This window comes from Bos grunniens, chromosome 7, assembly GCF_055505025.1.
Source record: "Bos grunniens cultivar Pamir isolate PY7600 chromosome 7, Bosgru_T2T1.0, whole genome shotgun sequence".
NCBI classification, from domain to species: Eukaryota; Metazoa; Chordata; class Mammalia; order Artiodactyla; family Bovidae; genus Bos; species Bos grunniens.
The window spans coordinates 15,212,859-15,237,608 of record NC_141171.1 but is presented as its reverse complement, the minus strand read 5'-3'; the positions used below and the strand labels follow the sequence as shown (position 1 = coordinate 15,237,608).

At 50.3% G+C, this 24,750-nt stretch overlaps 1 protein-coding gene across 4 annotated transcripts in view; it reads right to left on the bottom strand.

Moving 5' to 3' along the window:
- Positions 1 to 1,933: 1,933 nt before the first annotated feature.
- The window catches only part of SLC44A2 (solute carrier family 44 member 2 (CTL2 blood group)), a 32,767-nt gene continuing 9,950 nt past the window's right edge, over positions 1,934 to 24,750 (bottom strand). The window contains exons 1-22 of one of the 4 annotated variants that reach the window (XM_086409318.1): positions 16,560 to 16,653; positions 16,052 to 16,100; positions 12,887 to 12,960; positions 12,673 to 12,757; positions 12,042 to 12,126; positions 11,728 to 11,838; positions 11,580 to 11,640; positions 11,369 to 11,492; positions 11,152 to 11,235; positions 10,955 to 11,067; positions 8,325 to 8,456; positions 8,134 to 8,233; positions 7,956 to 8,048; positions 7,695 to 7,779; positions 6,824 to 7,086; positions 6,644 to 6,738; positions 6,005 to 6,108; positions 5,825 to 5,898; positions 5,665 to 5,735; positions 5,412 to 5,500; positions 3,935 to 4,019; positions 1,934 to 3,512 (exon numbers count right to left, since the gene is read on the bottom strand). In XM_086409318.1, the coding sequence (XP_086265444.1) occupies positions 3,391 to 3,512; positions 3,935 to 4,019; positions 5,412 to 5,500; positions 5,665 to 5,735; positions 5,825 to 5,898; positions 6,005 to 6,108; positions 6,644 to 6,738; positions 6,824 to 7,086; positions 7,695 to 7,779; positions 7,956 to 8,048; positions 8,134 to 8,233; positions 8,325 to 8,456; positions 10,955 to 11,067; positions 11,152 to 11,235; positions 11,369 to 11,492; positions 11,580 to 11,640; positions 11,728 to 11,838; positions 12,042 to 12,126; positions 12,673 to 12,757; positions 12,887 to 12,960; positions 16,052 to 16,100; positions 16,560 to 16,596 (2,136 nt within the window). In that variant the 5' untranslated portion in view covers positions 16,597 to 16,653 and the 3' untranslated portion in view covers positions 1,934 to 3,390. Of the gene's footprint in view, positions 3,513 to 3,934; positions 4,020 to 5,411; positions 5,501 to 5,664; positions 5,736 to 5,824; positions 5,899 to 6,004; positions 6,109 to 6,643; positions 6,739 to 6,823; positions 7,087 to 7,694; positions 7,780 to 7,955; positions 8,049 to 8,133; positions 8,234 to 8,324; positions 8,457 to 10,954; positions 11,068 to 11,151; positions 11,236 to 11,368; positions 11,493 to 11,579; positions 11,641 to 11,727; positions 11,839 to 12,041; positions 12,127 to 12,672; positions 12,758 to 12,886; positions 12,961 to 16,051; positions 16,101 to 16,559; positions 16,654 to 24,750 lie in introns of those variants that run through there. The other 3 variants (XM_086409319.1, XM_086409316.1, XM_086409317.1) reach the window with 3 other exon arrangements.

Here is a 24,750-nt window from a genome sequence, read left to right as displayed (position 1 = left end):
ATCACTGCAGATGATGACTGCAGCCATGAAATTAAAAGATGCTTGCTCCTTGGAAGAAAAGCTACAACCAACCTAGACAGCATATTAAAAATCAGAGACATCAGTTTGCCGACAAAGGTCTGTATAGGCAAAGCTATGGTTTTTCCTGTGGTCATGTATGGATGTGAGAGTTGGACTGTGAAGAAAGCTGAGCACTGAAGAATTGATGCTTTTGAACTGTGGTGTTGGAGAAGACTCTTGAGAGTCCCTTGGACTGCAAGGAGATCAAACCAGTCAATCCTAAAGTAAATAAGTCCTGAATATTCATTGGAAGGACTGAAGCTGAAGCTCCAATACTTTGACCACCTAATGCGAAGAACTGACTCATTGGAAAAGACCCTGATGCTGGGAAAGATTGAAGGTGGGAGAAGGGGATAACAGAGGATGAGATGGTTGGGTGGCATCACCGACTCGATGGGCATGAATTTGAACAAGCTCTGGGAATTGGTGATGGACAGGGAAGCCTGGTGTGCAGCAGACCTTGGGGTCACAGAGTTGGACACGACTCAGGGACTAAACTGAATAAAGTGTAACTGTGTCAATCCCAGTCTCCCAATTCATCCCACCCTGCTTCCCTCCTTGGTATCCACGTTTGCTAAAACAACTTTCAGTGAGCAAGGTAACTTCCTGGAGGCGACACCTGAGCTGAAAGCAGGAGGATAAGGAGCTAGCTGTGAAAAGAGCCAGGTGGTGCCAGGTTTCTGGCATAAGCCCTGGGGCCAGGGCGGTTGGATGAGGTCAGCCTGAGCGCATTAAAGAGGGCAGATGGGGCAGGGCCCTGTGGGTTGCTTTGGCTTTCACTCAGTAAAAGGGATCCGTGGAGGGTTCTTGAGCAGAGGAAGTGTGTGAACTCAGATGTTTGCAGGAGCCCTTCTGGGCCTGTGGGAGAAACTGAAGGAATGGGGGCAGATGAGTTGATAATGAGGGTTGGGAGCTGAAAATATGGAGAGATGTAAACTGGTTTGGGCTTTCCAGGTGGCACTAGTGGTAAGGAACCTGCCTGCCAACGCAGGAGACACAAGACTCAGGTTCAGTCCCTGGGTTGGGAAGATCCCCTGGAGAAGGGCATAACAACCCACTCCAGTATTCTTGCTTGGAGAATTCCACGGACTGAGGAATCCGGCAGGCGTAGGGTCGCAAATAATCAAACACGACTGAAGCAAGTTAACACACAAGTAGGTTTAGGAGCTATTTTGGAGGCGCGGTTAACAAGAGATGGCGGTAAGAAAGGAATAAACCCAAAAGATTGAGGTGAACAAGCAAACTAGAGTGTCTGTACAGGATAGAAGCCGAGGGCTTTGAGGCAATGAGACTTAAAACTTCTCATCCCCTTTCCTGCTGGGCGACCTTCAGAGACATTGCCAAACTTCCCTGCCTTAATGAGTGGAGACTGTATGTGTGCAGATAAAGAGTACTGCAAAAATGGTAGCTATTTACAAAAAAGGCAACGCTGGGGGGAGAAAGAAAATTAACAAGGTGGAGCAGTTGGCCCAGAGGTGACAGTGACAGGGCTGGCACCAGGGGGCAGTAGCGAGCAGGGTGGGGCGGCTTGGCCGGTCTGAAGCCACTTAAACTAGATTGTGGTGCCCAAGTGCTGGGCCCAGGACAAAGCATGCCTGGGGGCACGTGTCCAGGCGGTGTGCCGAGGAGGAGGGCAGGTCACTGCCGCCTTTTGGAGTTTGGGGATCAGAGCCTAATAAGGGGTATTTGTTCAGGAGAAACCTGAACGACTGCATGGTAGAATTCAGTCGGAGGCCAGCAGACAGCGGGCTTCCTGCCCCCGCTCCTTCCCCCTGGAGAGAGTCGCCCCGGCTCGGAGGATCTCAGGGCAGCTGAAGCTGGGGTTTCCCCCCACCAGCCTCCCACTCTCCCCGACAAACACTCCAGGCCCAGGCGCTGTACAATAGGCACTTTATTAGTGGTTGGAATGCAGTTACACATAGGGGTGTGTGAACAGAATCGGGGAGGGGGCAGGCAGGCACAGGAGACAGAAACCCCAGGGTGGGATTTCTCCAGATCCCGGATTGGGGGGCCTTGAGATATGGCGAAGGGAGAACGGGCACACCATTTCCCCCGAATTCAACACATTTGGCAAAAGGATCCTCAAAGCGAGGAGACTGGGGGTGGGGGGTGCCCATTTGCCCAAGGCATCTACCCCTATCCCCCCTTTCTTCGAAATTGTCCCTTGGGTGGATTCAGTTTCTTATCTCTCTTACAAAGAGAGGTGTGTCAGTAAGTGGCAGAGAAAAGGGGAAATTCGGCCCGACTCAGCCAGCCAGCCGGTTTCCATTAAGCCGCTATTACCAACCTACTCCCTGCTCCCCACCAGCCTACCCCCAGCCTCCCTGCCCCCAAAACCTACCTCCCTCTTCTCCACCCCATCAACACCCCAGCTACTGCCTCCTTGGCCAGGAGACACCCCTACCTGGGCACACACAGCGACACCCGAGGAGGGGACATAAGAAAGCATTCTTTAGTGGCCCCATCTCAGCCGTGAAGACAGAGAAAAAGCTAACAGACCCTTTAATGCGTGTCCAGGTTTAAAAATAAAGAAATGCCTGCAGTGGCCAGTAGCCAGTTGTTCAGCCTGGAGAAAGGGTTCTGGCATCCTGGCCAGAGCAGACGCAGGTTACAATGGCCTTGTTGCAGCCACCGCTGTTGCAGACACAAATACTGTCCTGTTGTAAGAGGGGGCAGGAACCGCAGGGCAGCCCACAGAGGCCCCTCACATGTTGGATATTAAGAAGCCCCACCTGGCTTCTCATCCCGGCTGGTGGGGGGCAAAGTAGTGAGGCAGGGAGGTGCCCAGAAAACTCCGACTGGCCCTTGGCATAAGAAGGTGATGCCCTAAATCCTGCAGGTTCCCTGGTGGTAACTGGATGATGGGTGGGGCAGGAAGGGGGCGGCAGTGATAGGACTTCAGGTCAGCCCGATGGGCTGGGGGTTCTGACCCAGCTGCCCAGCACCCATTGCGAAACTTCCAGGGAGGGTGGGGGCGGGGCCTCTAGGCCTCCGCCTGCCTCTTGTTGGTCTTGTTCAAGATCTTCTTGAGGGTGAGAGACATGAAGTAAGGCCTCTCGGGTGTCCCATCGTTCCTCTCCAGGTCCTCCACTGTGGAGAGAGGCCCCAGAGCAGGAGGCATGAGGGGAGCCCACGGGCAGGGGCACCGGGGGATTGGGTGGGTGGGTGGGGAGTGGGGTGGGCCAGAGAGAAGCCTCAGAGGGTTAGGAAGCAAGAGGCGCTGGGACTGGAGCAGGGTGGGAATGGGGGACGCACACACACACTGATCCCCACTCCCAGGCCCAAAAGCCCCGCATGCACCTGCCCTGATCTACAAGCCAGCCTCCCTCTCTACTCCTCGACTTCCGCCCGCTTCCCCTCCTCCGCACTCCCCTTCAACAGGATGTCTCTCAGCTCGGGCGACATGAAGTAGGGTCGCTCCTGAGAGCCGTCATTTCTTTCCAGGTCCTCACCTGGGCTCCCCCAGGAACCAGCAAGGGGGAAAACAGGGTGGTCAGGAAGGGAGGGGATGAGGGAGGTTCGGGGCAGGGGAGGTTTCAGGGAAGCCAGCAGGCATGGAGGAGAGGAAGAGAAAAGAAAAAACAAAAAACAAAAAATAGACGGAGAGACCAGAGTTAGTGGCAGCCACAGATGTCCCCCACAAAGCCAGAAACTCCAAAGCCGAGGGCCCAAAGGACAGTGTTCCAGCTGCAGCCTGACCAAAGGACAAGAGGATGGAGCAGCTCTGAACGCCGGGGAGAAGCTGGGGGGGGGTGGGTGGGAGGTGGGGCAACCTGGGGCCCTAGGGACAGCCAGGCTCTGGGGAGGCCGCGGGCACCAGGTGGGCAGATGGGAGTCAGGGCCCAGCAAGGGTCGGGGGTGAGGGGTTACTCACAGAAACAGAGGAAAAGTGTGTCCACACACATGCCATAGACACTGAAGAAGCCATGGGCGATCAGGTAGGAGCCAATGACCACCGTCTGGGCAAAGGACAGACAAGCTGTTTCCACCCTTCTGCCTAAGGCAACCTCTACCCACCACCTCATCCCTTCCCAGCTAGCAGCATGCCATTTCCCTGCTGATAAGCCAGCCCCTCATTTAAAGCCTTTGGTTGCATTTTTTAGGGAATAATAGGTTTTTCCAGTATTCTTTTTTCTTTTTAATTTTTTTGGCTGCACTACAAGGGGTGTGGGATCTTAGTTCCCAAGCAGGGATCGAACTCATGCCCCCTGAATTGGAAGCAGAGTCTTAACCTCTGGACCGCCAGGGAAGTCCCCAGTGCGTGACAGCTGTAATGCCCACATCCCTATTAGACTGTGTCTGTCCCATTTATATCCCCCAGCAACCTGGAAACTCAGAGGGCCTTGGTAGGTACTTGATAAACATTGATTGACTAAAGTGAGCAGATTAAATAACTTGCCCAGAGTCACTCAGACTGGCAAACAGAAATAAAAATCGAGGTCACTGGGCTCCAAGCCCTGCACTCAGATACTGTACTGCTCTTAGGGTGATGACCTAAACCCCCAGCCACGGCCCCATCCTCTGCCTGCCCGATCTCCACCTCCTCATCCCTTCACTCCCTCCACACCAACCACACTCATTTGCTCACTGTCCCTGGCATAGACCTGCCTCAGGTGTTTGTCCCCTCTGCCACAATATTGACTGCATCTCTTTCAGATCTTAGACATGACATCACTTCCACAGGGAAGCCCTCTAGACTCCCACACCTGCCCACATCCTCCACTGCAAGCTCTAACACTTGGTTCCCTGTAATTCTTCTTCTGGAACGTACAACTTTGCAAGCATACATCTAATTTGCATCATCATGGGCATGTGGAATATGTGGGATCTTACTTCCCTGAGCAGAGATCGAACCTATGCCTCCTGCATTGGCAGCATGGAGTCTTAACCCCCGGACCACCAGGGAGCTGCCATGTCTATTTACTCCTAAACTGTAAGGCCTTTGAAGGGAAGCCGTCCCAGGTCATGCCTGAACATGGTTGTGCTAAGTCGCTTCAGTCGTGTCTGACTCTTTTTGTGACCCTATGGACTATAGCCCACCAGACTCCTCTGTCCATGGGATTCTCCAGGCAAGAAGACTGGAGTGGGTTGCCATACCCTCCTCCAGGGTATCTTCCTGACTCAGGGATCAAAACTGCATCTCCTTTAACTCCTGCACTACAGGCGGATTCTTAACCACTGAGTCACCAGGGAGGCCCTGGAACATGGTTGGTACTTAATAAACGTTTGTGGCCTGAGTTAATCAACCATTCCCCACCTCTGCTTCCATTCACATCTGTCCAGTCAGAGGAGCCCAGGCGAGTCCCGACATCTCCTTTCCCCAACCCCTGCCCACCCCCAAAGGTTCATACCACTACAGGGACCCAGTAATAATTGAGGGATGGTGCTGTGTCCTGCACGATCCTGATTCGGTGAGTGAAGAAGAAGAAAGCCAGGATCCCTGGAGAGCAGAAGGAAATGGAGATGGTTGAGGGTTCTAGATAAAGGAAATGCTTCCCCCACCACCAAGAAGACCCCAGAGAAGACAGTTATCGTAGAAGACATAGGGGCCGATAGCAGCTCACAAATGGCCTCCAACAGTCTCCGAAGCCAGACAGCACTCACCCACACTACCGACTATCAGAAGTTTGCCCAACAGGAAGAGGAAGTCGGTGACTTTATCCAGGACAGCCACCCTACAGGGCACAGTAAGAAGCAGACATGAATGCTGGCTCAGGGCCTGGGGGAGGAGGGAGGTGGCCAGAGAAGGGTGTTTTTCCCTGACCTGATGATGTTTCTCATGAGCAGGAAGAAGGCGTTTCTGGCTGAGGTGCAGAAGTTGGTGCCGTAGATGGCAATCTGGAGGGGGGTGGGAGCGATTGATCAGCCCCACCGGGCCAGGGAATAAGGGCTCCTCCAGCTAGAAGCAGCTAGTGGGTTAGTTCCTGGTCCCAGGCCTACTCACCATGATGTAGGCGTTTCTGTTGAGGAATTTGATGAATTTCTCCAGACACCAAAAGCAGCATTTGAGACAGCTCATGAGGAACTTTGCAAACTTGTTCTCTGCCGCTGGTAGATGAGAGAGATGCAGAGGTGAGAGGAAACCCCACTCGGCCTGGTAGGAGCCCCTACTTCCTTGTTTCACACACTTGGCAGAGTCCAGGACTCTTAGAGCCTCCTTCTCGAATAGACAAGGAAAGGGAGACTTGATTCAGAACCCTCGGGGTCCTGCCCCGCACGCTGGTAGGAACCAACAGTGACTCTCAGCCCAGTCCCCCAAAACAGGCATTCAGCCCCGCCTCGAAGATAGGAATAAGTGACAACCCACTCGGCTACCCTGGTCCTGCCTCCCAGGCAGAAGCCAATCCTTGAGACCTCCTTGGCTCCACCCCAATATACAACCAATCCCAGCCTGACCGTCTCTTCTGGAACCAATGGCGGCCCCGCCTCTTATTCCCGCCCCTTCAAAGGAAAGAACTCCTTTCAATGGGCTCTTCCAGCCATTCCAGCAATTTAGCCCCACCTCCCTCCAAGAATCAATCCCAATCTACTCCCTTAGCCCCGCCCCCCCATGGGAATCACGTCAACCACCCGTGGGCCATACCTTTCAAGCGCTGATCCAAGTACTCCAGTATCACTCGGATGACCTGCACGATGGCCAGAAGGAGGGAGCCAAAGGCCAGGGAGCCTGTGTGATACCTTTGAGCCGAGGGGGTGGTCAGTGGCCGGGCCAGGCCTCTTCCACTCCATCTTACCGCCACCCCCAGCCCACCTGGGTCCCCACCTGAGCGCCCGGCCAAAGGCAGAGAAGAGCGGGAAGGCAGGCAAATCATCCGGCTTGTTCATGGCCCAGTAGTAGGAGGCAAACGCCCCGGCTAGTGTGACCTGGCCCAGTGCCAGCACGAAGTTGGCCAGCCAGAAGAACATGAAGACGTTGAAGATCTGCAGGCCCAACAGGGCCCGGTGGTAGGTCGATTCACCACCATAGAAGGCGAACTGGCAGTGGGCTCCAGGACACAGGCGGGATTCATTGGAGGAGGGGAAGGTCTGTGGGAGGGATGCAGAGCCTGGTCATATCATAGGGCCTTGTGGTTCAGAGTGGGCTCTGGGCATCAGGTCCAGGTCAGGTGGACCATGGGGTGGGACAGGAGTCATGAGGAACTAAGTCAAGGAACTAGGAGTTTACAAGAAGGGCTTGCAAAAGTGGTTCTAAAAGCAAGATCAGAGATCATTGTCTCAATGGGCATCAGGGAGGCAGGATAAACTATCATGAGGATCAATGGAGTGGTCATGTAGACAGATCACAAGTGGCAGAGATCACTATGAAGACCACAGAGGGCAGGTGAGGGGCTTGTGAAAAGCAAGGACAGGGTTCTGGAAGCAAGAACTGGCCACCATTGGGTGAAGAGAGGGCTGCAGTAGCAGGAGACAAAGTCAAGGGTGGGGGGAAGGTGAGTGGATCAGCACTTAGGGAGTAGGGGGGAGTGGGGGCCAGGCTGGATCTCCTCCCCCCACCCCATGCCCCCTGCATCTGGCACAGGACATACAGCAGGCGTCAAATGTTTGCTCCAATGGTCCCCAAGTGGGAACAAGAGATTTCAGATCATCTGTGGGCTATCAGAGAAACAGCCATCCCTCTATTTGGGGACACTCACCTCGGGGTTGCAGGTTTTCCCAGCAACTGGGCAGCTGGTCTCATTGAAGATCTTATAGACAGCTTCGTTGGAAGTGGACAGGAAGCTAGAAGCTTGTTAAGGAATCTAAGTTCAGGGCTTAGGGACCACAGGGGCGCATAGAAAAAGAATCCATTCCCACACCAGGTTCTGGCCTTGCCCCCAGGCTGCGGGTCATCTCCAGGCAAATTGGGCACTTTTAGCCATCCCTGGGGTCAGAAACCAGGATCTGATGGTGGATACATAGCAGTGCTAGCCCAGTAGGCGATGCAAAGGCACAGCAGGAAGAAGGTGACCAGTGGGTACAGCAAGGAGCACATCACGTATCCCACAGCCCTGGAAAGAGCAGAGGCACAGACATCAAAGCCCGAGCAGCCCCCACGACTGCCCCAGCCTGACCCTCTGGCACCCCAGCACCCACCTGCTGGCTTCTTTGATGAGTGCGATGGCAATGAGAATTCTCTTCCGTAGAAAAATGAGCAGCAAGATGATAATAACCTCAACGATGCTCAGAATGATCACTGTGGGGGGCAGAGGGTGAATTCAAGTCTGCCACCTGCCTGGGCTCCCCGCTCCCTCCCAGGCCTCACCAAGTGGGGAGCTGGTACTCACTGAAGGCCACCCAGGTCTGCCGCAAGTGCAGGTACACTCGGAAGTCCGTCTGGAAGCCAAGGTCCACCAGGGAGACGTCAGAGCCGGCCTCACCACGCAGCCGAGCATACTCCATGTAGCAATGCAGTATTCCTGCTCAGGGGAACCACTGTGCTCACTGACCTCAGCCCAACCACCGCTCCCCCAGCGCTGTAAAGCAGGTACAATCATATCCATTTAACAGAAAACAAAAACCAAGGCTGAGAGGGCGCTGCTGTTGCCTCAGGGCCTTTGCACTGGCTGTTCCTGCTGCCTGGTTCAGTCTCTCCCCAACTGGATCCCTTACATCGTCTAGTCTCTGCTCTAAAGTCACCTTCTCATGCAACCTTCTAGGATCCCTTCCCCCCTTTAGAATAATACCCTCTTACACTCCAAATTCTTATCCCCCTTCACTGTTTTGACATCCCAGAGGTTATCTGGTTTGTTTCTTGTCCATCTTGCCCATACCCCCCTGGAATATAAACTCCACAAGAGTAAGATTTGTCCTGGTGTATTCATTGCTGTAAGCCCAGGACCTAGAAGACTGCCCAGGACATAGTCATTCAATACAAGATGGATGAATGAATGAGTGAGCAGGTATCAGGGTTGTGTGACCTGAGGCTTTCCTGACCCCTCTGCATGCTCAGTTGCTTCAGTCATGTCCGATTCTTTGAGACCCTAGGGACTGGAGCCCATGGGATTCTCCAGGCAAGAATACTGGAGTAGGTTGCCATTTCCTCCTCCAACCTGACCCCTCTGTAACAATGATTCACAGGTGGGGAGGGAGGACATGGGTGCTAACATCCAGTGGGTCAGCATTAGGGATTTTCAGCATTCTCTTTAGCTCTCTGTAGAAGAAATTTATAAAGTACAGATAACATACAAAAAGCTAGTCACCGGGGATTTCCCTGGTGGTCCAATAGTTAAGACTCCAAGCTCCCAATACAGGGGGATCAGGTTCAGTTCCTTGTCAGGAAACTAGGTCCCATATGCCACAACTAAGCGTTCGCATATCACAACGAAAACATCCCTTGGGCCCCAACTAAGACCCAGCACAGCCAAGGGTAGTAACAAGATGGTAATGCTGGTGATTTAGTCGCTAAGTCACGTCCAACTCTTGCAACCTCATGGATTGTAACCCATCAGGCTCCTCCGTCCATGGGATTTCCCAGACAAGAATGCTGGAATGGGTAGGTAGCCATTTCCTTCTCCAGGGGATCTTTCCAACCCAGGGATCAAACTCAAGTCTCCTGCATTGCAGGCAGTCTCCTGCATTGCAGGTGGATACTTTACTGTGGAGTCACCAAGTAACAAAGGCAATAAAACTAACTATTTAAAAAACAAAAACAAAAATGCTAACCACCTAAACTGCCAGCACCTAGCTAGAAACCACTAGTGACATGAATATTTTGGGAATTCCCTGACAGCCCAGTGGTTAGGACTTTGAGCTTCCACTTCAGGGGCCATGGGTTTGATCTCTGGTTGGGGAACTAAGATCCTGCATGCTGCGCAGTGTGGCCAAAAAAAAAAAAAGAATTATTTTAATGTCTGTGTCCCCAGTTTAGGTTGCGCATCTGGCAAAGTTTAAATGAATAAACAGAACATGAAGCACTGTGTTCAGAGTCACAGGGCCCTTCCCCATCTCATTTACACCCTATCTTCTCATCAAGTCTCTGAACCGGTAAATACTAATTATTCCCATTTTATGGAGAAGGACATTGAGGCATGGGGAGGCTGAGTCACTTGCCCAAGGTCATAGAGCAAGGAACTGGAAGAGGCTGTATTCAGACCCTGGGCTCTCTGGTGCCAGAGCATGTGGCCTTAACCACTGTGCTAGATGGTCTACTTGACGATGACTTTGCTGTCAACAAAATACAGATCCAGCCCTGTTTGGGAACATTATGATCTAACCCATCGCACATAAATGAGCATGGAAGTTGTTTCCAAGTGTCTGCTCTCATAAACAATGTCGAGATGAACATCTTCACAAATATTCCCAGTGAAAGACATAGAGAATGTCTGATGGCTCAGGAGAATTTTTTTTTTTTTTGGTCATGCGTTGCAGCCTTCAGAATCTTAGTTCTGTGATCAGGGATCAAACCCAGGGCCTAGCAGTGAAAGCGCAAGTCCTAGCCACTGGACTACCAGGGAATTTCCTCAAGAGATGATTCTGGGTTTTTTTGGCTGTGGGATATGTGGGATCTTGGGCTTCCCAAGTGGCACTAGTGGTAAAGAACCCGCCTGCCAATGCAGGAGACATAAGAGACACGGGTTCGATCCCTGGGTTGGGAAGATCCCTTGAAGGAGGGCACGGCAACCCACTCTAGTATTCTTGCCTGGAGAATCCCATGGACAGAGGAGCCTGGCGGGCTATGGTCCATAGGGTCACAAAGAGTCAGACACGACAGAAGTGACTTAGCACTGCATGTGCGATCTTAGTTCCCCGACCAGGGATTGAACCCACGCCCCCTGCATTGGATGCATGAAGTCTTAAGCACTGAACCGCCAGGGAAGTCCCAAGAGAAGATTCTTGATGGGTCAATGACAGCTCCAAGGGCACAGGAACTTTGCAGACAGTGGGGAGGGGAGGACACAGGGAGGGAGAGACTTACCGTAGCCTAGGACCAGGATCACCATGACGATCATCACCCAGACCATAATGCCAGCCAAGAATCGGAGCAGGATGATGAACAGGAGGCTCAGCACCATGGCAATAATCAGGCCTCTGAGAGATAAAACAGGGACATAAGTGGATCCTGATCCCCTCACCAATCTCAGATAGGGTAGCTTACCTTCCCTCTCAACTTACATGATAATCCAGTACCAGGAGACTGTGTAATCTTCAAATATCCTCATGGCCAGCTGCCGAGCCTCCAGGATTCCACTGGCCTTCCTGGGGGAGGGCAGACAAGGCTTAGGTAGGATCCCAATCCATGACTGGGCCAGCCCCAGGGGATGCCCTGTTCCCTACCCAACCCCACCCCCCAGGAAAGCATAGCGCTGGGGTGGTGGGTCGAGGTCCTCACTTGGCGCCTTCCACCAGCTCCGTGATGTTTTTCCGAGAGCCAAGCCCATCCTCGTACGTTGTCTCGTTGCCCACCATGAGGATCCCCTTGTGGGCATGGACAGCCGGGAAACATCGCTGGGCAACTATACGGAGTTGGAGATGGGACCAGTCAGGTGGAGCCCCTGAAACCCCCTCAGGCCCCTCCAGAGCCCATGGGATCCCAGACTCACAGGGTTTGCTGGGAATGAGGACAGCGGGGCAGTCTCCATCTCGAAGGACTTCAGCCACACCCTGCCAAGAGACAGCACGTGGTCGATCCTGAGGGCCAGTACTCTGGACCTGCCTTTGCCCAGGCTCCCTGGACAGTTATCCACTTACCTTGTTTTTCTGGAAGCCAGGTAAACAGTACTGCTTGTAGTACTCAAAGTCCTCAGATGCATGAGCATTCAGGTAGGTGAGGTAACGGCTGGGACATTTCTCCACACAAATCTTGGGAGGGGTAGGAGGCAGGGGTTGGGTGGGGTCAGAACAGACACCTGATCCCCTCTTAGGACAGAGGTCCCACCCTCCTCCCCCTTATTCATTGAGGGGAGAAAGAGGGCTGGGAGAGAAGCTACTACTAGAGGAGGAAAAAGGACCTGATTGATGTAAGCAGGGGGCGGGGACAGGAAACAGGAGGAGAGGGAAGTTACCTGGGGGGTGGGACACTGGAATTCCAGCAGGACCAGGGGGCTAGCACACTTCACGATGTTGAAATAAAACAGGAATGGTTTGTTCCTGGGGTTGGGGAAGGGAGACGGAAACTGTCAAGACTTCTCCATCAGCCTATATGGAATTTCTTAATGAAAATAGAAATAACAACCATAATAACCACAGCAGCAACTTCATGCCAGGTGCTGTTTAAGCACTGGACACGCACTGGCTCATTTAACCATCAGAAGAGTCCCATGAGAGTGGGAATGTCAGCATCCCCATTGCAGAGATGAGGCCCAGAGAGTCTGAGACACTTGCTGTAGGTCACACAGCCAGGGAGTGGCACAGCTCATTTTGAGCTTGCCCATTTGCCTCACCTGACATCAGATCTAGGACTGTCTCTTCTCTGTCTCTCCCCTAATATATGGGCCACCAGAGGATAAGACTCTGAATGTCTCATTTAGAGCCCTGTCCCCAGGGCCTAGAACAGAGGCTGGGGATGGTAAGAGTTTTATAAATACTTGTTGACTGGACTAGTGGATTGATGGAGGTGAGGGAAGCCTAGAACCTTCTCCCCAGTACTGAGGAAGCTCCCTCCAGACCCAGTAGGCCCCAAGGAGCCACACTCACTCATTCTTCGTGCCCTTCTGCCCGCAGAATTGGCCTCGGCTGTCAGTGGGGTAGATCACCTTTCGAGGGTCTCCATGGGTCCAAGCTGTGGAGGGATCCAGGAATGTTGAGGTGATGGGACTCCACCACCAGCTCCCCTTTTGCCCTTCTGCCCCAGACGCTGTGGGCTGCCCACACACCCAGGAACCGCCACCCCATCCCCTCCTTCGCTTACCTATGATGCCTACAGCTACATAACCCACAATAGCCAGGAAGAGGAAGACACAGCAAATGATATCTGTGCAGCCTCTGTGGAGGAAGAGACCGTATCAGTGTGGGAGTACTGGTGCCCTGGATATCATGGACCCAACCTGCCTTGTGCATGCGTCCATGCTCAGCCATCAGTCGTGTCCGACCCTTTGGTACCCCGTGGGCTGTAGCCCGCCAGGCTCCTCTGTCCATGGGATTTGTCAGGCAAAAACACTGGAATAGTTTGCCATTTCTTCCTCCAGGGGATCTTCCCAACCCAGGGATTGAATCCAAGTCTCCTGCATTGGCAGGCGGATTCTTTACCTCTCAGCCACCTGGGAAGCCCTGTCCTGCCTTGTAAATGTACCACATCCAGGTGTTATTTGGACACACGTTCCTGAGTGGTACCAATGCTGTATATTTTAACTATTAATGCCTTTCATTGCAGCACTATTGACAATAGCCAAGATATGGAAGCAACCTAAGTGCCCATCCATAGCTGAGTGGATAAAGGTGTGGTATATGTGTATACAATGGAATATTACTCATGTGTGTGTGTCTGTGTGTGCATGCACTCAGTTGCTCAGTCGTGTCCAACACGTGGCGACCCCATGGACTGTAGCCCGCAAGGCTCCTCTGCCCGTGGAATTCTCCAGGCAAGAATACTGGAGAGGATTGCCATTCCCTTCTCTAGGGGGTCTTCCCAACCCAGGGATTGAACCCACATCTCCTACATTGTAGGTGGATACTTTCTCTCTTTTTTAAAATTTTATCTTTTTTTTTATATCTGTAATTTTTGTATGTGCATTCTTTACTGCTGAGCCACCCGGTAGCCCTGGGATATTACTCAGCCCTCCATGAAGAATGAAATCTTGCCATTTGCACAACATGCAACAGACCTGGAGGATATTCTGCTAAGTGAAATAGGTCAGACAGAGAAAAACAAATAATGTATGCTTTCACTTATATGTAAAATCTACAAAACAAAACAAATAAACAAACAAAACAAAACAGAAACAAACTCACAGATGCAGAGCACAAACTGGCAGTTGTCAAGAGTGGAGGTAGGTGGGGGAATGGACAAAACAGGTAAAGGGGATTAAAAGTTACAAACTTCTGAAGAGGTACAAACTTCCAACTACAAAATAAGTAAGTCATGGGAATGTAATACACATAGGGAATGCAGTCAAAACATTCTAATAACACTGTATGGTAATGGATGGTAACTGGTCTTATTGCAGTGATCATTTCATAACATATAAAAAAAACTGAATTACTACATTGTCCACCTGAAACTAATATAATATTGTCTATTAATTATAACTCAATTTTAAAAAGCAAAAAATAAAAAATAATTTTAATACCTAATGCTACACTATCCTCAATGCAGGTTGCAGCATTGTTTAGCTCTCTTTTGATTAAGTGCCGATTTCACTACATCCTTACCAGCATTATGGATTAATGTTTTTTAAAATTTAAGCTATTTTGTGGTGATCATTTTGCAATGTACAGAAATACTGAATCACTATATTATGCACCCAGAATTAATTAAGTGATGTAGGTCAGTTATACTTCAAAAACAAAGAAACTAATTCATAGAAAGAGAGACCAGACATGTGGTTACCAGAGGTAGGGTTTGGGAGGTGGAAGGGGGTATTGGATGAAGGTATTCAAAAGGTACAAGCTTCCATTTGTAAGATAAATAAGTACTAGTGATATAATGTACAACACGGTAAATATAATGTTGCATGATAAATTATGAAAATTGTTAAGAGAGTAGACCTTAAATTATTTTTTAATATCATAAGATTAAATATGAATAGGATAAAATGTAAACCATACAGGGATATACTTAATTAAGAACTACCTCCCACATAATCCTCCTCTCCATGAGAAACCTCTGTTAATGATTTCTTGTGAGTTTTTTATTTACTGGTACAAATGTTTTCCAAAACAAGTTTTTTTGGTTAACCCAGGTATGATTATGCTACACCCACAGTTTGTGTCTTGCTTTTTTCACTATTATATGGAGAGGGATCCATGTGAGGACTCAGAAGGGCTCTTGTACATTTTAGCAGCTGTGTAATAAAATAACCTAAGGATGCACTGTAATGTATCTAACTAGTTCCCAGACGTGCAACTCAGATTGTTGGTTTTTGCCCATCTAGGCAAGGTTTGTGGAGAAGGAAATGGCAACTCACTCCAGGATTCTTACCTGGAGAATCCCATGGACACAAAAGCCTGGTGAGACCCAGTCCACGGGATCGCAAAAGTCAGACACTACTAAGCGACTAACATACACAGGTAAGGTTTGGGCTTCCCTGGTAGCTCAGCTGGTAAAGAATCTGCCTGCAATTCAGAAGACCTGGGTTTGATCCCTAGATTCTAAAGATCCCCTGGAGGAGGGCATGGCAACCCACTCCAGTCTTCTAGCCTGGAGAATCCCCATGGATAGAGGAGCCTGGCGGGCTACACTCCATGGGGTGGAAAAGAGTCAGACACGACTGAGCGACTAAGCACAGCACAGCACAGGCAAGGTTTACTGAGAGAAATTTTTTCACATAATCCTAATTTCTGGAACAAAGAGCGGTACATTTTTTTTAAATGTCATATTTCCTAATTCCCTCCAAAAAAGACTGTATCAATTAGTTTCACAGCAGAATATGTGTCAATCTTTTTTTTAATTGAAGTAACATTGCTTTATAACATTATGTAATTTTCATGTGTGCAGTATTGTATTCCTACTTGTGTATACGCTAGTGTGTCTTTTTTTTTTTTAAGTGTGTCTATTTTTAACCTCTGCTAACCTCTGAGGGGGAAACTCTATTTGGTTCCTGTTTTACATTACATTCCTTTACTTTCCAGTGAGTTTGAGCATTTCTCCATAACTCCACTGTCTATAGTATTTCCGGTTCTATTAAATGATCTGTTCCAGTCTTTTGCCTAAATTGAAAAAAAAAAATGCATTTGTAAAGACTCTCTATAGGTGAAGAAAATTCCTTTATCATTCTTTTACCACTCTTTTATCTCTAAGTTGCAAATATGTATAACCAGTTTGTTGGAGAACAGATGTGGGTGTGGGTGTAAAGAAACAGGGGTGGAAGCAATGTTAGCTGACACCCCTCCCCTCCCAGGAACCCAGACCCCTTACCTGTTGTAAATGGGTCCTCTGAAGGCGGGGTCATACTTCTGCGGTGTTCCTGAAAATCAGAAAGATTGAACCGGGTGGTCCAAGATGAAGCTGGCAGACCACCCTTCCCCAAGATGTCCCCAGGGATGTCTCTAGCCACAGAAGAGTAAGATTCAGAGATAACTGTGGATTTTCCGTGAACTGCCCCATTTATCACCCGGCGACCACTCATTGGAAGGACTGGGAGCGGGGCTAAAAAAGGGGCTGCCCGGGAGTCCGGTGGAAGGGGGAGGACCCAAAAATGGGATCTGGAGAAGGAGGCAACGAGGCCAGACCTCTGGGATGCGGGAGTTTTGGAGGGACCTCCGGGTGGGCCTAGGGGCTGAGGGGTGCTGGCAGGTGATGCGGAGGCGGGGCGGGTACAGACTGAGATCTGCCGTTCCGCGCTCCCCTCATCCCCCCTACCCTGGGTCCTCCCGCTGCTCCCTCCAAGTTGCCAGGCCCGCGTGCGGAGGGGGGCGCTGCCTACCGTGCTTCCCGTAATAAAGCTGCTGCTCCTTCCCCATCCCTGCGGGCGCCCGGCCCCGACGGCGCCTGCCTGCTCCCGCAGCCGCTCCCCCTCTGCCCTCCGGTCCGGACGCGCGGGCGTCCCCAGGGGAGGGACCGAGGGACCGACTGGCGGCGGCTCCTCCCAGCAAAGAGCCAGGCGGGACGGCCCAAACCGGTCAGACCGGCCCTAGCGGAGCGGCTGCCTCGGACCTACTGGACCCAGAAACGGAGGGAGGGAGGGAGAGAGGGAGGAGAGAGCGGGGCGGGGCGGCAGCTGCTCCCGCCACTCACCCGCCGCCCAATTTAGCCCTCTCCGCCTGCCGCCCGCCACCCCGCGCCCAGCCCCCACCCAGGGAACTCTGGCTTTACCCAGTGGCCTGGGGTAGCCTCCGCGCCCCCCAACGAGGCGACACAGCCCTAAAACATCTCTCAACCCTGGAAGGCACCTAATAATTGTCCCATTCTGCAGATACGGAAACTGAGGCATCAGTGTCTGGCCAGGCACCCCAAAACAGGCAGATGGCTGAATCCAAACAACCAATTATTCAGCCCATTTGGGCTGAATGCTCTCCAACCTGTGGGTGCATTCTTTAAAGAGTAAGTGCCAACAGTTAAATATTGAGACAGTCCATATAAAAATCCACACCCGTGTCTCCTGAGAACTCCCAAATTAGAAATGACAGCCTGTTCCCCTACCCCATGCCACATCCCTATCTGGCACTGCTCCCTGCTGGTTCCTTTGTGGCCCCCAAGGCTACACACCTCAGCTCGCCATCCCTGCACCCTCTTACAGCTGATAATCCTGAAGCATTTGCTTTGAAGAACATGCATTTATTGAGCACCTCCTGGGTACAGTGGCATTTGTGAAACCCAGTCTTGGGGAGCTGACATCTACAGGGTAACCCTGGACTCAAATGAGCCTGCCCTATCTGAGCCAGAGGATACTCAGGTCAGTGCTTTGTGTTCTCTGAGCCTCAACTTCCTCATCTGTGAAATGGGACTAAAGTGTAAAACCAAAACCAGCCACAATGGGGACTTCCCTGGTAGTCCAGATGTTACGAATCTGCCTTGCAATGCAAGGGACGTGTGTTTGATCCCTGGTCAGAGAACTAAGATCCCACATGCCTCGGGGCAACTAAGCCCACTGGCTGCTACTACTGAACCCTTGAGCTAGAGAGTCTGTGTGCCTCAATGAAAGATTCTGAGTGCTGAAACTAAAACCCTATACAGCCAAATAAATAAATAAAACAAACACCAGCCAAAGACCAGGCATGGGATAGATACCAAGTATACAGTTGGCATAGATGTACTGTATTGCCAGTAGAGGGGTATTCAACTGATGTGGAGGTATACAGTAGGTATGGGGTACTGGTGGTATGGGGTATATAGCCCATCAAGAGCTATACAATTGTGGGGGTATAAGGCCAGCGTGGAGTTGTAAAGCTGGTAGGATACACCCCCCTGCCCCAGCTATCCACCCCCAATTCAGCAGTATGCTCCTTTGATCATGCTCCTGTTCAAACTGCTTCTCCCAACAGCCCTGAGGCCAGTTGCAAACGTCACACTACATTCAACTTTACAGGTGACAGGGCCTGATACAATTGGTATGGGAGTGTAGGCAACAGGAAAAGATATCCAGGGTGGGGCACACAATCAGCACGGGGTTATCAATGTGGTCATACACAGTTGCTGTTCAATAATTGTTGCTCCAAGTCAGGCACCCCCTGGTGGGAGTCTGGTCACCAGCTCAGCTTGTCCCTAGAGAAACATCACCTCCCGGAACTCCCAGGTGGCTCAGAGGTAAAGAATCCACCTGCCGATGAGAGAGATGCAGGTTCGATTCCTGGTCTGGGAAGATCACCCCTCGAAGCAACTAAGCCGAGCGCCACAACTTCTGAGACTGTTCTCCAGAGCCCAGGAGGCGCAACTACTGAAGCCCGTGCACCCTAGAACAAGAGAAGAGCCCGTGCACCCTAGAACAAGAGAAGAGCCCATGCTCTAGAACAAGAAGAGTCACCACAATGAGAAGCCCGCCCAATGCAACTAGAGAGTAGCCCCCGCCTGCCACAACTAGAGAAAAGCCTGCACAGCAACAAGGACCCAGCAGAGCCAAAAATAAACAAACAATGAAAAAAAAGTGAAAGAAATGTCACCTCCTCCCCAGTGGCTTCTAGCTGTCAAGGCCCCACTTGCCCCCTGGCCCACAAACTTCAGCAAACAGGCGAGGCCCAAGGCTCCAAGCCATGCCCTTGGGTGACCAGGCCTCTCAAAGGAGCCTTGTGGTTCCCGTGGTCTCTGCCAACTCAAAGGCAAACTGGTCCCACCCTGCCCAGGGCAAGCGGTGCCCAGGCTGAAGCTTCTTCTCTTTCAGATGTGCTAGGTCCCCTGGGGACACTCCTACAGACTCCAGCTCCACCCTGATGATGCACAAATGTGGGTCTCTGGGGAAGGCCTCACCCCTGAGTGGCACGGCCCTATGGCACGTGCCCCCCCCTCAGCACCCCACATAGGGGCCTCATGGCACACCTCCCATTCAGCACGACTATATCAAACCACCATGGTCCCCCAGGCTGCTCTGCCCTCCTGGTGCTCAGGCCAGAAACCTTGCACTTCTCTTCCAGGATCCAAGAGCTTCTCACCTCCCCCCCACCTTGTCACGTGGCTGTCATTTCCTGCCCGAAGAGTGCAGGTGTCTCCACACTGGTTTCTGAGCTCTTACACTTGAACCCCACTGTCTATTTCCCCGGTAGGGCCCAGTGGAGGCAGTGATCACCCGATTCAGGGTATGTCCCTCCTCTGCCCTGAACCCTCTATGGGTCCCACCTCACTCTGAGCCAAAGCCCAAGTCCTCCCCATGGCCCACAAGGCTGTGCCCACTCTGTCCTGTCCCCTCCCTGCCCTCAGCCCCTCCCACTTTCCCCTTTCCTTCTCCATTCCATTCACTGGCCTCCTGGTTATACTGTAGGTTATACTGGTTACAGCTTCCCAGGTGGCTCAGCGGTAAAGAAGCTGCCTGCCAATGCAGGAGACGCAGGTTCGATTCCTGGGTCAGGAAGATCCCCTGGAGGAGGAAATAGCAAATGGCAATCCACTCCAATATTCTTGCCTGGAAAATCCTGTGGACAGAGGAGCCTGGTGGGCTACAGTCCACAGGATTGCAAGTTGGATGTGACTGAGCGACTGAGCATGATACTATACTACACTCTGTTATACTATGCACTGTTTTTTTTTAAACTTTTTCACTTTTATCAACGGTTGTGACCATGAGGGATTCATAAAATGTCACAAAACTCTATTTGCTATTGAACTGTCTACTTCTAAACAGGAGACAGACACTGGTACAGCAATTGCTTTTATGTGGAAAGTTAAATTTTTTTGAGAAAAGATTGACATATATATATATATTTGTTCCCTTTTTGAATTTCAACCCTCCAAATATTCCAGCAAAACAACAGTAACAACAACAACAACAACAAAACCAAGGGAAATTGGGCTGGGTATCTGCTGCCGAGGATGGTGGACTTGCCACCATGAGCCCTCATCCCCCTTCTATTGTAAACACACCAGGCACGGTTCTTACATCAGGACCTTTCCACGGGCTGTTCCTTTTCCCTAGAGATCTTTTCCCTGAGAAAGCCACCTGGCTCCACATTTCTTTTTTTATCTTTATTTACTTGGCTGTGCCAGGTCTTGGTTGAGGCATGTGAACTTAGTTGCAGCACGTGGGATCTAGTTCCCTGACCAGGGATCAAACCCAGGATCCCCGCATTGGGAGTGTGGAGCCTTAGCCACTGGACCGCAGGGAAAGTCCTGCTCCACCTCTTTCAACCTCAAACATCACCTCCTTAGAGAGGCTTTCTCTGATGATCCTCTCTAAACAGCATCCTTTCCCCCGCTCCTGTCACCCTGTTTTATTTTGTGTCTTACCACCTGCCACATCACTTATTTACACATGGACAGTTTACTGTCTCTCCCCATGGCTGTTGGCTGCACAAGGGCAAGGATTTCTGTTTTCTTCATAACACTGTCCCCAGCACTCAGCATTGCACCTGACACAGAACAGGCAGTCAGTCAGGATTTGTTCAATGAATAACCGCAATATACTATTCACGTATATATAGCTAATGCTGAAAATAAAAAATGCAGCTTAGAGTTTTCCAGATGCACGTATTTTTAAAAATTAATTTGCATTAATTTTACACATAGAAGAACTGAATACATGATAAATATCCAGTGGGCAGGGAAAGGATGAATCAGTCAGTTGCCTTGACTATGCGTTAGGGAGAAAATAGTTAATTCCACTCTCACACCACGAAGCAAAACAAATTCCACACAGATTAATCATGCATACAAATATATAAAACTCAAAACTTCAAGTATGGTGGGAAGATGAAAGAGCATATTTCTACCATCTGAAAGCAGGTGAAACTGGTAAGGTGGGTGGGGGAGAGAGAAAAGAGCACTGGAATTTTCTCATGTCAGCCAAATGGCAGCCTGATTGGCAGAGTGGAAACAGTCAGATAAGAACAGCTGGTGCTAGGACTTCCCTGGCAGTCCAGTGGCTAAGATTGCATACTTCCACTGCAGGGGTCACAGGTTCAATTCCTGGTCAGGGAACTAGGATCCCACAAGCCACCTGGCACAGCCAAAAAAAAAAAAAAAAATAGGACTTCCCTGGTGGTCCAGTGGTTAAGAATCTGCCTTGCAATGCAAAGGACGTGGGTTCCATCCCTGGTCAGGGAACTAAGATCCCACATGCTGTGCAGCAACTAAGTCTGAGAGCCACAACTAGAGAGTCCATGAGTTACAAGGAATAGATCCAGCATGATACAAAGAAGATCCTGCATGCTGCAACTAAGACCTGAAGCAGCCAAAAAAAAAAAAGAAATATATATATATATATATATATATGTTGCTGTTCAGTGGCTCAGTCATGTCTGACTGTCTGTGACCCCATGGACGGTAGCACGCCAGGTTCCTCTGTCCATAAAATTTTCCAAGCAAGAATACTGGATCAGATTGCCATTTCCTACTCCATGGGATCTTCCTGACTCAGGGATAGAACCTGCATTTCTTGCATCTCCTTCATTGGCAGGTTGATTCTTTACCACTAGTGCCATCCATATATATATATAACCCACTTTAGGGGAGGAAGCAAGTGGTCAGTTCCTACTCCAGTTTTGAAGGGTGAGTGGGAGCCACTGAGGGTGTCTGAGCAGGAGCATTATGAGGGAGGGGAAGACGCATGGGCGGGCAAGTCTCAGCTCTCAGGGAAATCGGTAGCCATGGATGGGACAGGTGGGCTATGGCCTTGCAGTGTCAACTTGAGTTATCCTTCCATAAGACGGAATTAAAGATGCAGAGAGAGGCACCTGGTTTAGCCTTGGCTCAGGGCCTTGCTTTGTGGGTGGCTCAGGAAATAAAAAAAGGAACATGGGTACTGTGGGGCTTCCCCCATGGCTCAGCAGTAAAGAATCCACCTGCAAGGCAGGAAATGCAGGAGACATGGGTTCAGTCCTTGGATCAGGAAGATCCTCCAGAGAAGGAAATGGCAACCCACTCCAGTATTCTTGCCTGAAAAATTCCATGGACAGAGGACCCTGGTGGGCCACAGACCATGAGGTCACAAAGAGTCAGACGTAACATAAGCGACCAAGCACGCACAATTGGTATTGTCGTCTGATCTGTTCCATTAGCTCTTGTTTTAACATTAGCCAAGTGGGGTGGAAGGAGGGGCAAGGCGAGTACTAATGGTTTGATAATTGAGCCTGGTTCAAACACTCCAGGACAAAAACTTGCTGAATCTTTGCAACGATGATGCAAGATAATATGAACAGTAGAATGCCCCAGTGCCTCCATATTACTGTGTGCCAGGCAGTCTTTGAAAACGTTACGTGGTGTACCTTGGATCACCCTTATAGCAATTCTGCGAGGTTGATTCCGTCACTGCTCCCATTTGACAGACACAGAAACTGAGGCCCAGAGAAAAACAACACGCCAGTGGCCACAAAAATGACGAGCAACAGAGCTGGGCCACCCAGCTACCGAGTTAGTGTTTCCTTTGGACACTGTAAGCAATTACCACCAACTTGGTGGCTCAAGACACAAATTTATGGGACATTCCTGGTGGTCTATTGGTTAAGACATCACCTTCCAGTGCAGCGAGTACAGGTTTGATCCCTGGTTGGGCAGTTAGGACCCCACAGGCTTCACAGCCAAAAAAACCAAAACATAAAACAGAAGCAATATTGTAACAAATTTAATAAAGACTTTAAAAGTGATCCACATTTTTTGGATCATTTGTTTGTTTCTTCATTATTTGGATCATTTGTTTCATTTGTTTTGAAAACAAAACACACACAAATTTATTATCACAGTTCTAGAGATCAGATGTTCAAAGTGCATCTCACTAAGCTAAAATCAAGGCATTGGCCAGGCTATGTTCCTTCTGCAGTTTCTCAGAATCTGTTTCCTGGGCTCTTTCCAGCTTTTTGGCTCACATCCTCCTCCTCCATCCTCAAAGCCAGCATTCCCATCAAGCCTACATCTATTTCCATTGCTGCGGCTCCTCCTCTGACTCCCCTACCTCCATCTTTTCTTTATGAGGGCTCTTGTCCTTGGGCCCATTTGGAAACTGAGAATAATCTCCCCATCTCAAGATCCTAAACTTAATCCCATCTGCAAAATCCCTTTTGCTGTGAAAGGTAACACATTCATGTTGTTTTAGTTGCTCAGTCATGTCAGACTCTTTGTGACCCTATGTACTGTAGCCTGCCCAGACTGCTCTGGGCATGGGATTCTTCAGGCAAGAATACTAGAGTGGGTTGCCATTCCCTTCTCAAGGGGGATCTTCCTGGCCCAAGGATGGAACCCAAGTCTCCTGCATTGGCAAGCAGATTCTTTACCATTGAGCCACCAGGGAAGCCCACAGGGTTCCAGGAATTAGGACATGGACATCTTTGCATGTGTGCTAGGTTGCTTCAGATGTGTCTAACCCTTTGTGACCCCACGGACTATAGCCCATCAGACTCCACTATCCATGGGATTCTCCAGGCAAGAATACTAGAGAAGGTTGTCATTTCCTTTTCCAGGGGATCTTCCCCACCTCAGGGTTCTGGCATTGGCAGGTGGGTTCTTTACCACTAGCGCCACCTGGGAAGCCCATGGACATCTTCGGGGCGGGGGGGCGGGGGGGGTTCTATTATTCTGTCTACTATGGCATCTTAACCATTTTTTTCACACTTTAAAAAGAATAATTTTTACTATCTTTTGGTTACACCATGCAGGATCTGCGTTCCCCAACCAGGGATTGAACCCAAGCCCCCTGTGGTGGAAGCATGGAGTCTTAACCACTGGACTGCCAGGGAAGTCCTCATGTCTTAACCATTTAGGGCAGGAGTTGTCAAACCATCCGTCCCCCATTGCGCAAATCAGTCCACCGTGTTTTCATATGGTTCAGGGCTAAGAACAGTCTTTCTGTTTTCAAGTGGCTGACAAACATCACAAGGAGACTACTTTGTCACATTAAATTTGAATATCAGCAGACTTTCCTGGTGGTATGGTGGATAAGAATCCATCTGCCAATGCAGGGGACACAAGTGTGATCCCTGGTCAGGGAAGACCTCACATGCCTCAGAGCACCCAAGCCTGAGTGCCACAACTACTGAGCCTGTGCTCTAGAGCCTGGCACCCACAACTACTGAAGCCCCCCACCTCTAAAGCCCTGACTCCGAAACAAGAGGAGCCATCACAATGAGAAGCCCGAACACAGCACAGAAGAGTAGCCCCCAGCGGTCACAATTAGAGAAAGCTCGAGAGCAGCTAAAAAGACCCAGCGCAACCAAAAGTAAAGAAAGAAAAAATTTAAAAATTAAAATGTCACCAACTATAAATCAAGTTTGCTTGGCACATGGCCATTCTCATTCATTTTCATATGGTCAGTGGCTGCTTGCTTTCATGTTGTCTGTTATCTATGGCAGACTAGAGTAGCAGTCATAGATTGTATGTGAAAACATTCACTCTCTGGACCTTTACAGAAGTTCGCTGCCCCCTGATCTCCAGGCCATGAACCAACAGGTGTTGGGCCCAAGTCTGTGCCAGCGTGTTGTGTGTGCTCTGCTTATAGTGGTAAACAGTGGCAATACAGATGGGGAAATTGACAAGCCCTTTCC